Source organism: Platalea leucorodia (assembly GCF_965183815.1).
Source record: "Platalea leucorodia genome assembly, chromosome: 6".
Lineage (NCBI taxonomy): Eukaryota > Metazoa > Chordata > Aves > Pelecaniformes > Threskiornithidae > Platalea > Platalea leucorodia.
Genome location: NC_138828.1, coordinates 73,487,161 through 73,499,880, shown reverse-complemented (window position 1 = coordinate 73,499,880; position 12,720 = coordinate 73,487,161). Strand labels below are relative to the sequence as shown.

Here is a 12,720-nt window from a genome sequence, read left to right as displayed (position 1 = left end):
GGCAACAGGTGCCTTCAGGTTTCTGAACACCCCGTAGGCAATGGAGAGCTGGGCAATAGAGTTTCTGCCATGGCGACTGATCAAGAGAACTGATCAGCTCACCCTTAATTAGACGCCTACCGTGGGGCAGTTCATACAGAGGCCTCAAGATCCGTGCCTGTGTCAACTCTGTCCATTTTGGCGACTGAAATAGGAGCTTTCACTTGCCTAAATACCCTCCTCCTGCTTTTTTAATCTGCAAGGTGAATTGCATCTCAAGTCATAGATATTCCACCTGTATCCCCGACGGCTCACAAGCTGAGTAAGCCTCACGTTGCAACCATAATACTCATGCTACAGTTACTTAAGAGGCTGCCTTAGGTTACATGTCACTGGTCTGTACCCACCACCTGCAGATGCCCTACATTTACACTTGTCCTGTACCCTTGCCATTCACTGTTTTTTCTTGTCACTTCTTCCATCCTTCATTTCAGGATTTTGCAATAAACAAAAATTAATAATTAGTTAAAAAAAATTCACGGCTTAAAAACATAGCTCAGAACAGAGTCCCCAAAGTCGGGTCTTTCAGATGTCACTTCCAGGTGTCACTATCTAGCGTAAGACAATGATGCAGAGCAAAGTTCTGGCTCCTCACTTTTTCCGTCTGCTAAGAAATTACCAGAATTTATATCCCTTCAGTATCCTAGACAGGTCAGTCTAAGTGATCACTCTTTCTGGGAAGATAAATAATGGAGGCAAGTGGCTGCAAGAACGCTCACTTGAACTACACACGCTGTGCCTTCTCATCCCTCCTCTAAGCTTGAGGTGCCCCTAGCAGATCAGGACCAGGTGAGCAAAAGTTATATATTGAAATTCCTCTTAGCGATGCCTCCTAAGTGCACCTGTCCAGCCACCTCAAAACAAGCATCTAACTTAGAAAGGATGTGTTAATGGAAATATTGTCACTCACCAGAAGGTTTTGAGTGCTGTTTCTTTTTGCAGCAAAGATACAAGCTTCCCACTACCACTAGGAAAGGAATGATGGTCCATATTGCCAGATCTCTCTTTTTCAATGAGTGAGCTTCTGCAATTATATATTTCAAATAAAGTTATGTACTATTCAAAGATACAAGAGAACAACAACACCATAGCAAAAAAAAAAAAAAAATTAAAATTAAAAATTAAAAGTGACATCAGGAGTGAATCAATCCATCCCCCCACCCAAGTGCAAGGTCATCTGTACTTTAGCATTCCTGAAGGATGCATGCCTGATGAACAGTAACATCAATCCCTTGTATAGTTCCTGCAGTTTAACGGTTTTTTCCACCCCAGTATCTTCTAATCTGAGTCTTTTCGGCTTGTACTTTAAAGCTATTACTACTTGACCAAGTAGGAGATCACTTAACTTGTTTTAGGAGCTCAGATTATTTTAAGTCTTTAATAGCCTTTTACATTAATTTCCCCCCATTTTGAACACTACTTCATTCATTCTCTGCCACTGGTGCTTTCTAAATCTTTGATCATTTTGGTGCCTCCCTTTGGACTCCCAGTTGGCCAACAGTGTAAGATAGTGTCCAAAACTGGACTGTGCTGGATGAATGGAAAGGCTACCTCCCATGACTTGACCAGTCGGTATACGAGTGATGTTTGGTCATGTTAAAGTTCTAGTCAGAGCTAGTCCCCTAGTCATTCTCTACAGTTGAGAGGGAGAAAAAGAGAGGCAGAGATCAGCCTCTTCAAGAAGCAATGCATAGTAACTTGAGACAGTTCTGTAACAGAAGCGAGGTAAATTGTTTTCTAGGTATGTTGCATTCTTTTCGTAACTTAAGGTGAAACACACCTCACTCCTATTCCTGAAAAATTTAATTGTGTTTGAATACTCATTGCATTAATGCTTTTCAATGCCTAATTCAGAATTGGGAACTTAAATTGCTCCCCTGTAGAGGTTACCATATGACTATGATAAAATGAGGAGAGACAGCCTATATAAAAGATTTTGTCATAACAACTTCATGGACACAAATCTTTATAAATATAGAGCCCATACTGCTCTATCTTCCGTATTGATTTGTCTCCCAGTTTTTATTAAGAACTTGTAATAAAAAGATAAAATGGTTAGTAAAGGGTGCATGTCACTGAACAGAGTAACCATGTGATTGTTTCGGCCACTCCTTACCACAAGGCAAACTGATTCACTGTCTCATATCTAGCCTGCCAAATCCCTTGTGAGAAGGAATTGTGTTTGGGTCTTTTGTGCAATACACAGCTGATGCACAGCTTTTTTGTAAACCTTAACTAATAATTCCTCTTAGCAAACCCTTACAGAAGAAAACAAACACTGTACACTGGGGGTATTAAGGCACAGAGCTTAAGTCAACTGTCATTAACAGTCATTCTGGTCCTCTCTGCGTTTGTCTCATTCATCCCGAGATCCACAGCGTTGGGGGAGGGATGTGGGAGGGAGAGGGATGTGGGAGAGGGAGGAAATGTATAAAATAGTTCAAACTGAAGAATCTTTATGATGACAGGTTAAATGGCACGCGTATGCTCTGGCTAGCTTACCTTTCTCTTCAACAATCACTGTTGTCCCATTTCCACATACCTTCTTACAGAAAGGTATTTCAATAATTATCTCACAGTAGTAAAATCCCGTGTCATTTACATTGGCAGATTTTATCACCAGCACATCCTTGCTTTCACGGGTGACGTTGGATACATAGGAAAGTTTTGATGATACAGTTTTGGTGATGTTCTCTTTATTAACAAGATACCAGCTTACTCTATATCTCTCAATAGATTTTTCCCAAATACAGGCAATTTCAGTGTAGTCTCCAGCTGATAGATGTATTTTCGTTGGTGTTTGGATGACTGTTAAATTATTGGGACCTGTAGCTAGTGGAGAAATACACATAGATGTAGAAGTTAAAGCAGCAGAGAGATGACATTACAGCTGTAATGTCTACAATCACGGTATTTAAAATAATGCTCATACTGTAAAATCATTATAAGATTACTTTTTAAGATCAGTTACTATCCACTTCTCCCTTGAACAACAGCAATTACTTCTGGCTAAAGGAAACTTTTAATCTGGTGTGTTAAAGCCCTCCATCATTGTTTGTGTGCCATAAATCAAGATTTTCTGTGTACTCACTGATATACTTATTTTTTATTTTCAGCAAAAAGCTTTTATAATAGAGGTTGAGTCTGAAGCATATTAAACACTTTATCTGCCAGATAAAGAATGACCAAGAGGAGTCATTCAGAACGATTCACCAGTAAATAGTGAAAGACTCATCAAGATGAAAGAAAAATTCGCTACAATTTTTGTCACCATGTAGGAGTTCTTGTCTTGCACTGCTTCTAATTAGCGACAAAAGCACAGCATTTTGGGGGTAGGTTCTTTAATTTTATTTAAACTTCTTTCATTAAGTTATTTCTGACAAGTAGTTTATAGCATCAAATTCACCTCCTTAGTTTAATAAGTATACAATATGCCATTCAGACCACAGTTGTCTCATCAGATCTGGTGCGTGGCTTTTAGCTAAAGCTGACTCTGACAGGATCAGAGGAAACTTTTTACTCTTTCCTGCTTTGAATCTCTTTATCACTCACTGTCCACATGCAAAAGTGATCTACATGAGATATTGCTCAACACTTTACAGCCTATTTTCTTCTGACGCAAAACCACTATGTGGATATCAGATAACTTTTTTCCTTCTAATGACATTGATGCTCATCGCAAAAGTGCTAATCTTATAAAATCTATCCCCATGACTGCTGAGACCATTAGTTTTCATATGCTTTGTGAAGAACTATCATTTCCTTTTTTCTAGCATTTATACTATTAAAATGAGGAACTACTCATGATGAGAGTAAACTGCATGATTTTCTTCCCCATTTTATCCTGCTTGTAACTCAGGCACATTTCACACCAACGTGTAAGTAATGGGATGATTTTGCCCCTATCTGGTCCTAATATGGCATCTGATAAGTTTTATGAGAATTATGCAAATAAACTTTTTTCCTTAGGAAAAGCTACATATTTATCAAACCTAAAAGAGTTAGGCACCTCTATGCATACAATGCAGCACTCAACAACTTGCAGAGAACAATATGGACAGCATAGGGGTAATAAACAGCAGAAAAAATAAGGGAAAGAATTGATGTAGTGTGTAAATGACAACTTAGAAGATGTTCAAGTGTCAACTGATGGCTATTTTCAGTTTTTCTGTTCATTTGGTTTGTCATTTAAAATACAGTTGTGCTACATTTCCGTCTTGTCATTTCACTGTCCTTCTGAAAAATACCACTGAAAAAATCTTTTTGCCCTTGCTTAATCTCTTAATCTCTCCCTCTCTTTCTTTTTTTTTTTTTTTTTTTTATTTATACTGAATGCCTTCAGTATTATCCAGTGCAATTTGTATTGAATAAGAAACATGAAACCTTACCTGCTTTGTATTTCAGTACCGACGTGATCTAGAAAAATACCTCCTTAACATTTTAAGATTCTATATTCAGTGTTTGTCACAATAAATAATCAAGTCTGAAGGTCTAAGAAAAACGGTGCTTGCGTTAACCTAACATCGTTTGGGTGTCAAAGTGTAAGATTTGTTCCTCTACACTTTTTCTACAACAGTCCCTTTGTGAAGATACTTTTTGATTCCCCACACATTTTAATTCTGATTTCAGCATTATGAAAATATAGTTAACATCCTCCTTGTCTCTCACACAGGTCTATTTGAGGTGGATATACTGTGAGAAGTTTTTTTAAATCCAGCTCAAGGATTACAGGTGACTAACTATAAATGAAACGAAGCAAATAAACAGCACTTACCTAAGGAGCCAAAGCACATTGCTAAAAGAAGTTTCAGTGAAATTATGATCATCATGCAGGATTATTAGCATTTGCATCAGGGTGTCTTTGTTGAAGCTAAGCAAAACAACAAATGAAAGCACGTCAGAGTCGTAGCTTAACTTCCTCTCCCCTCATGTGGTGAGGATGATAGAAACTTGAATGCAACCCAGATTTTCCCTGCACTCTTTGAAATTGCCGTCATAGATATGTCTGGTTTAGAGCCCAGCTATCCTGTCTGAAATCAGAACATTTCTTCTTTAAATTTATATCGTGTCCTAACTGGTTACCTTTCAACACTAGATCAGCCTCTCTTCTGATATGACATAAAGAACTGCTTTTCCATACTTACAGTGGTCTCATGTGAATGTTTGCAATTGCACTTCTACAATCCTTCATTTAAAGGCATTTTATGAAGATGAGACTTCTTTAGCTACTGTGTACATGGTTGTCAGCAGCCTCTTCCAGCCAACCTGATGAATCTTATCCAAAGCTAAGGTGACAATGATTGTACATAGGTTACACTGATGCCAAGTGTTACTCCTAGCTTTCTTTATCACACATTTCGTTGTCATCTTGCTGAAATCCTGCCTAAATTCTTCCCTCTTGTGAAGAGTGCTTTCCTACTTTTGCCTTACCAGTAGCATAGCTCCATTGGCAGGAGCAATGGAGGAAGGCTGAGTTCGAAGATCACACCTGCAGCGGCCGCAGCATCCTGCAACATCAGCAGGAAACAACCCAGGACACTGTGCTGTGTATGCAGCACATCTCACTCACCTCCATGGGTGCATTTGCATTAATGCAATACCAGCGTCATGTATATTAACTAAGGCTCGTTTCAGGAAGATTATAAGCATGGGTTAAATAAAATGATCTATGGTTACGTCATCAAGGGCCATGTTGAAACTCATCTGCCTTCAATTATTAAAAAAAAAATTCTACAAACATAGATAACTCTGCTGTTTAATGTTCTCCAACCCAGAATCACTTACATTGCCTGGCCAGAGAAGTGGAAGACAAGTGCTTCTGTCTTCTCAACTTATCCAGTCTTATTCCCTTGACAGATGTTTCAAATGCAAAGGTATCAGGTCAGACAAAATTGTCCCACGAACATGTTCAGTTGGGTAACATCAAAATTGCAATGACACAAGTTAACAACAACAACAACAACAAAAAAATCAAAGAGAACATGCCGAGAACATGAATCAGTTAAATGATGAACTTGATAAGCACCTGTCAAGTGCAAAATTTCCTGGAACTAACATCAGGTTTTAGTAGCACTGGGTAGGCGTCCAGAACAGCTGAACTGCAATTTGCAATGAAGACAGAGCCCCATTTAAAGCCTAAAGCACTGTTCTTTCCATTTGTCAGCAACAAAAGCATAATGCATCAGCTCACCTGCTTTCTCAGTATCTACCTTACAGAAGTAGTTTCCAGTGTCATTTAGATTGCCACATAAAATTAAAAATGAGACAACAGCAAAGATAAATGTCACAAAGTGCCGTAGGCTGTCCCCATTTCTGATGGTACCCAGCTGACTTAGGTATCACCTTTTAGAGCTAGTGAGGACATAACAAATACCTTTAAACTCAAGTGAATGAAAGGATATATTAAAGCAAATAATTTATACATAAGGATATTATTTAATTCTGTTAAATAATTCTGTTAACATTGACATTCATATTATCTTTGGTACTACTGACCAAAGATGTAGAATAAATGAAGTATGCATGTGTAAATTCAAGGGAAAAACTAGTTTCTCTTGTATTTAAATATCTACATTTGTGCATTTAGTGTTGAGTTATGCAGCTGGCAGCTCTAGTATGCAGAGTATTTTGTCTAGAGACTAGGTGAAGCTTTTTCAATAGTGCTGATAGCAGCTTATATTTACTCTGAAAGATGCTTTGGTTCTAATCCAAAGCATCTGCTGTCAGAGATGAAATGAACTAGCACACAGAAAAGGGGGTTGTGAAAAAGGTTTATTTTTAGCCCAGGCTACTTGATTGTACCGTTTTACAACACAACACCACAAAATCTCATCACAGTACTACTGAGTGGGTGGAAAAATATGGTGACAAAATTTCTTAAGCCAGCTTTGCTGCCAGGGTAAGTGCATCACACAAAACAACTATGTGGGTCAGGAAAGCATCTACAACAGAAAGATCCTTTTAAGTTTTCTTTTCTTTCTTCAACTTAATCTTAATTAACCTTGGAGACTGCATCGGTGAATTTGGATTCTGTAAATCATAGAATCATTAAGGTTGGAAAAGACCTCTGAGATCATTGAGTCGAACCTGTTAACCTAACTGCCTGATCCACCTCTAAACCATGTCCCTAAGCACCACATCCACACATTTTTTGAACACTTCCAGGGACTGTGATTGCACCACTTCCTTGGGCAGCCTGTTCCAAAACCTAACCACTCTCTCCATGAAGAAATTTTTCCTAATTATGTGTAACTTTGCTCACCTGTGTGCTGGAGATGATTGCAGAGCAGCTGCTCAGCACAGAGGCACTCAGTTCTTGGAGAGGCAATGGTAGTTATAGCCAGTCTCTTCCAGATGCTTTGCACAAATAGTCTTCCCAAAACTCTTCTCCATGGCATTCAAAGAACAGCAGTGGAGCCATAGTGAAAAATACATGTGAAACTTTTAAACAAAGAGGACCTAAATCTTGTAACACAAGTATTAATGAGACAGCAGCATTTTTGAGGTGTTACTGTCAGCTGGGAAAGTGTATTCATCTACAGCAGCATTGACAAGAGTATGTGAGAGTATGTGTCAAGGTAGTCAAGTGAGTTTGTAATTCTGCTGCACTGGAATAAGAAGATGGAGCAAAAACCACTTACATCTATTTGTTATGAAAACTTAATCTGCAATTGTCATACTTGAAACAAAATTCTGAAGTATTAAGTCAAAGACATTATCAGATTCTTTTAAAAAAAAGTTTTAATTCATATTTGCCTTTTCAAGATCTTCTTCAGATCATAACAAACACTTCAGAAAGTTGCAGATGTGCCAACAGAAAGTTCTGGTGAAAATGGAAATTTGACTTTTGTTGTGCCGAACTCATGAATCTTCCCTGTCCTGACTCAAACACAGGTGGAAAGCATGCTATCACTTGGGCTTTTTATCCACTACCTAACTTCAATGTAACAGACCTCATACATTCTCCTGACAGTCAGTGGCATTCTATGTGCTCTGTATGATACATACACTTTAATAATTTTGTCCAGCTATGACCCAAACAAAACCACAAAAACCTTAATTTGATATTCACTCTAGGACTCTTCTTAGCACACTTATTTATTAGCACAGAAAAAACACGCCTAATTTATTTTCCAGCTGTGAATAATAAATTAATGTCTCAGTAGGAAAAACAGCTCCACAGCACAAATGGACTGACAAAACAAATACGCCAATTGTGGATACCACAACTAATTACCAAATTAGAGTGCAAGTGATTCTTTTACCTGATCTAGTGATTAAGAAGTGATCTGCAAAAATTTCCTTTCAAAAGAGCAGCTATGTAATTCTTACACAACGGAAAAAAAAATGGTCAGGGTACTGGCATCAATACATTCATCAGCAGGACTTTCTCAAGATAAATGCTAGCATGAAAGAGGAACTGTTTTCTTTAGCTTTAATTTAGGTTTGCACCTGGCTTAATGTAAAATAAAGGTTATGAATTAACTTTTCGTAGAAAGCAAAAAAACTAACAAAAAAATTATTTTTCTTGTGAGTCCAAATAACTAATATGCACATTTCAGCAATGTGGATGTAACTCTCTATTTGAGATAGAACAGGGCAATGGGAAGGAAAGTGGAATATAACAAACCTGACCATGTCTCTGCCAAGTAGGGGCAAAACTTGTCATCTTCAGTGGCTGGAAGTAGTTTCCTTTCCATTTTGTAATCGAGGCTCATGTTTTTACTACCCAAGCCATATCGGATGCTGAGCAACGCTAGAGCCAGCAGAGCCTAGAGCCGACAGAGAAATAGTGAAAAAGCAGCCTTGGGCACTGGAAAAAGAGATGGTAAAACAGGGTTTACTGAGAGCCACTCTGCCCCTGGACACAAAGAGGACTCCACCAGCTCTCAAGGACATTCAAGCTTCTACTCCTCAAACTTACACAGAATGATGGGATGAATATAGTTTGGCTTTCCAGGCAAAATAAACTGATCTCCCACAAGACCCAGAACAGCAGCATCTTGGAGGGTCTGCAGCCAGGAGCTGTGGACAAAATAAGCTGTTACGAGAAGATTCTGCATTTCGAACTTCTTACATCAGTTTAACTCTGACTGCTTGTCACGTCCTCCCCTTCCCCAAGCGCTCTGCTGTCTCCTCCTAGCTCTTCCACTCTATAACTGCTACGTCCTTAACTCCAACTTTACCATAGCACAAATATACCGCACGCATGTGTGACATCTTCCTCTGCTTGTAACATTACACCCAGCCTTTTTTCTTTTGTGTATCCCATCTGATGTATGGTTTGAAGTAGTATTTCAGTACAGAGGCCTGATTTCTATCAAGTCTCGACGTGGCACCGCAGTATTTCTCCTCACTATCTCAATACATGTGAGGAAAGAAGGATGATGATTACTAAATGGGTCCCTCTACAGAGATTTGAATGCCTGCAGGCTTCCATTTGTTTGGGCTGAGAATGCTTTTTACAGACCACAGTCTTGGATGCCTCCGGTGCAATACAAGATTTGACTCTGGCAAATTATTCCCTGATGGCCAATTGCACTGAAATAACTCCAGATAAAATATTCTGTGTTGTTTTGTTTTGTTTTTTCTTTTAAATCAGAAAGTCTCCACAAATTGAAGTAGGAAAATCCCCAACAGATAAATCAGCTGGTAATGAGGTATTCCTGTTTATAGTACCCTGCATACTGAAGGCTTCTGTAGGATTTGTTCTAACACAGCCTACTAGAAACATCAACCTGACATCTGGGAGAGCAGCGCCCAGAGCTCTAAGATCCTTTGCTGCTTGGCTGGGATTGACCATGCAATTGCCCACTGAAAATACAGTTCAATTTTTATAATGTACCAGTATGACTTGCTGTTACCAGTACGTGTATTAGTGAATACCACTTCAGTCACAAAAATATGAATTGTAACCGTACCACTGTGTAACCTACACAGTATACCCATTATAGGACATGGCATAACCAAGTAGGGAATGAGAAAAGATGTACAAGCAAGGAACATGACTTAGCTGAATAAATTTCATTTCCCAAATACATACACAAAAAAAAAAAAAAAAAAAAAAAGAAAAATAGCTGCCATCATGCTTTACTGCGTCATAGTTAACAGTGCTATATACTTCCCCTTTGGGCTTAACGTTGCAGGAAAACGGCTGTCACTGCAGCAGGGTAGGTTAGATTGGCATATCACTAAATACTTATAGCCACATACAAAAAATAACCAATAGAAAATATGAAACAACCTTTCTTCATCCAGTAACTGAATGTGGGAGTTTCTGCGGTGATTTTAATGAGATGCAACCAGTTAGTATACACAGGCTGTCTACACAGAAAAACTGACCACCAGTACAGCTCTTCCAGCATAACTACTTCACAACAGCTATTCTGCGAGAGTCCCTTTCACTCCATTTCCTTTGTTCTTGAACAGTGTCTCCACATGGAGGAAATTATTGCTGAGCGGCTGAAGTAAAATCAGAACAATTACCACAGCAAAATGTCATTTTTACATGATTCTAGATCCGGAATTATTGAGTGAAAAGGCACCTATTTTCCTCTTTTAAATCTATGTATTTCCTCTTTCAGTTTTACGTTTCACTGGTCAGAAATACAGTTTTGTACAGTGTTGCACCAAGCATAATTCATCATTACCACTGCAGTGAAGTGACTGACTTGATTCTCATCTCAGCTATGTACATTTTCATGGCGAGTAAGTAAAATAAATAGAGATGCCCAATGGGATGTGAACAGAACCAGATTCTACAGCTCCACATTGATTAGAGCTAAGAAAAATAGAAAATGCAACTTTTCTTCTGAACATAAATACATGCCAGCAATTCGGAAAGCTAGCCACTGTCCAAGTTTCCTTCTGCTGCTGCCTAATCAGGTCTGCTTAGAATTTGCACTTAACTGCCAGTTTAACCCTAAACACAGTCCTCCATAATTAACTTCAACTTGATGCTAATGAAACATTTCCTGCTACCACTGTGCACATTTTTGGAGCCTGAGAAGTATGTAAGTTCACAGTGTCGTAAGAATGGTGTTCCTGCTTCAGGTTACGTGATAAGTTAGTTGCTGGCCATGTGGCAATACACCTTCTGTCAACAGGCTAGCTCCAGTTTACCCAGAACACAAGACTGAATATTCAGAACTGGCATACTGTGAAGCAAAGCCAATCAGTTCTGAACCTTAAGAGACACAATTTAAATTACCTTAGTGCAAAGCAATACAAACAGTGCATTCAATTTCAGTTTGCAGCAAAGCAGAAACTTTGCAGTTGTTGCCCAAAATACAAAGTAGCTGACACACATGCCAGGCATTCCTCCTTGCATGTAGAAACAGAACGTCATTTGGCAAATCGCTATTCTGCAATCTGGAAGTCATCTCCTCTAACAATAAAAACCCTACGAGAAGACTCCACTAATTAGAAAGACAATTCAAGACTGTAGGACTAATATTCAGTGCTCAACAGTGAAGCATCATAGAAGCAGTCACTTTAAAACCACCCACAGCAAGCACGAAAATGTTGAGTATGCTTGCACTGCAACACCAAGGTCATTTTTGAATTGAACATGTTTCAGAAAAAAAATTAGTTGTAAATAATTAACCAACAATAATACCCACAACTCGGGCCAACAGTTTAATTCAATTTAGAGTTTATTCCAGAATGGCTATTTCTTTCATTAACAGCAGTAGAATGTTCTTCAAGATCATCACTCATATCTTGAAAGAAAAATTGGAAACTATTACATATCCTGAAATACAATGTCAAACTTTATTGACCTTGAAAGTATACAAAGAAAGTCCTTATTTCCTTTGGGTGAACAGTTACTATACAGTTTTCTGAGGTCTCTGGGCTGTTGGAGAATCCTGTAAAACACAAAAACGTTGGCAATTTATTAAAGAAGCAGCTTTACTCAAATGTACATATTCTTCTATCTCAACAGTTTTAACTCATCCCTTCCTTAAAAAGCTGGTGTTTGAGCAGATTCTCCTCCTTAAAGCTGTAAGTATTATGGAGCTCAAGATGCACCCATTCATAATATTAAAATATACAACGATTCATCTACTTTTCACACACTGACTCACACAGAAAATGTGAAATGACTCCCCAGTCATGCACCTTTTCTTTACATGAGTAAACAGCAAGCAAGTTCCTAGCTGCAGGTCAAGTAGAGCTCTATACTCTCACCTAGCCCAGCCCAAAACCTCTGCAAGCTTTCTACAAGGCACATATATGGATATAAGTGACAGTAACGACAATGTACAAACAACTGACTGGAATGGGAAATGAAATGAGGTCACCCACAGCATTTGACTTGAGCGTCAGCCCTAACTTGACTCTAACAGTCCTTTAAGCTGATTACAGTTGGGACTTTTAACTGCAGCTGTCTTTTTCTGCAGCACAGGCTTAAGCTTAGATTAACACAACTCATCATCATCTAACAAAATCAGCGTTACAAGTGTGAATTTATAAAGTGGCCACTTCTATCTGGACAAAGATAACTCCAGAAAGATTTCAAGCTTTTTAACACTCCTAGGCAAACCAAGCCATCAGGGAAATACAGCAGTGTTAGTACTTGCAGAGAATCTTTGCTAAATGCTACTACTTGCAGGTTGTGCCAGATACCAGGTCTGTCGTATAGAACAACAATACATTTTTGATCTTGCAAATATTTTTACA

General features: G+C 38.6%; 1 protein-coding gene and 1 long non-coding RNA gene across 2 annotated transcripts in view; both read right to left on the bottom strand.

The window, feature by feature from the left end:
* Window positions 1-948: 948 nt before the first annotated feature.
* Window positions 949-7,421, bottom strand: LOC309592199. The gene is made up of 4 exons (XR_014228519.1): window positions 7,301-7,421; window positions 4,814-4,909; window positions 2,542-2,871; window positions 949-1,063 (listed from the first exon to the last, which is right to left on the bottom strand). It is a non-coding gene; the product is annotated as an uncharacterized lncRNA (long non-coding RNA).
* A 4,364-nt stretch (window positions 7,422-11,785) lies between these two features.
* MAN2B2 (mannosidase alpha class 2B member 2) overlaps window positions 11,786-12,720 on the bottom strand; it is a gene marked incomplete at its 5' end in the record, with an annotated part of 30,492 nt that continues 29,557 nt past the window's right edge. The window contains one exon of the mRNA XM_082315908.1: window positions 11,786-11,906. Coding sequence (XP_082172034.1) covers window positions 11,812-11,906 — 95 coding nt within the window. The 3' untranslated portion in view covers window positions 11,786-11,811. The remainder of the gene's footprint in view (window positions 11,907-12,720) is intronic.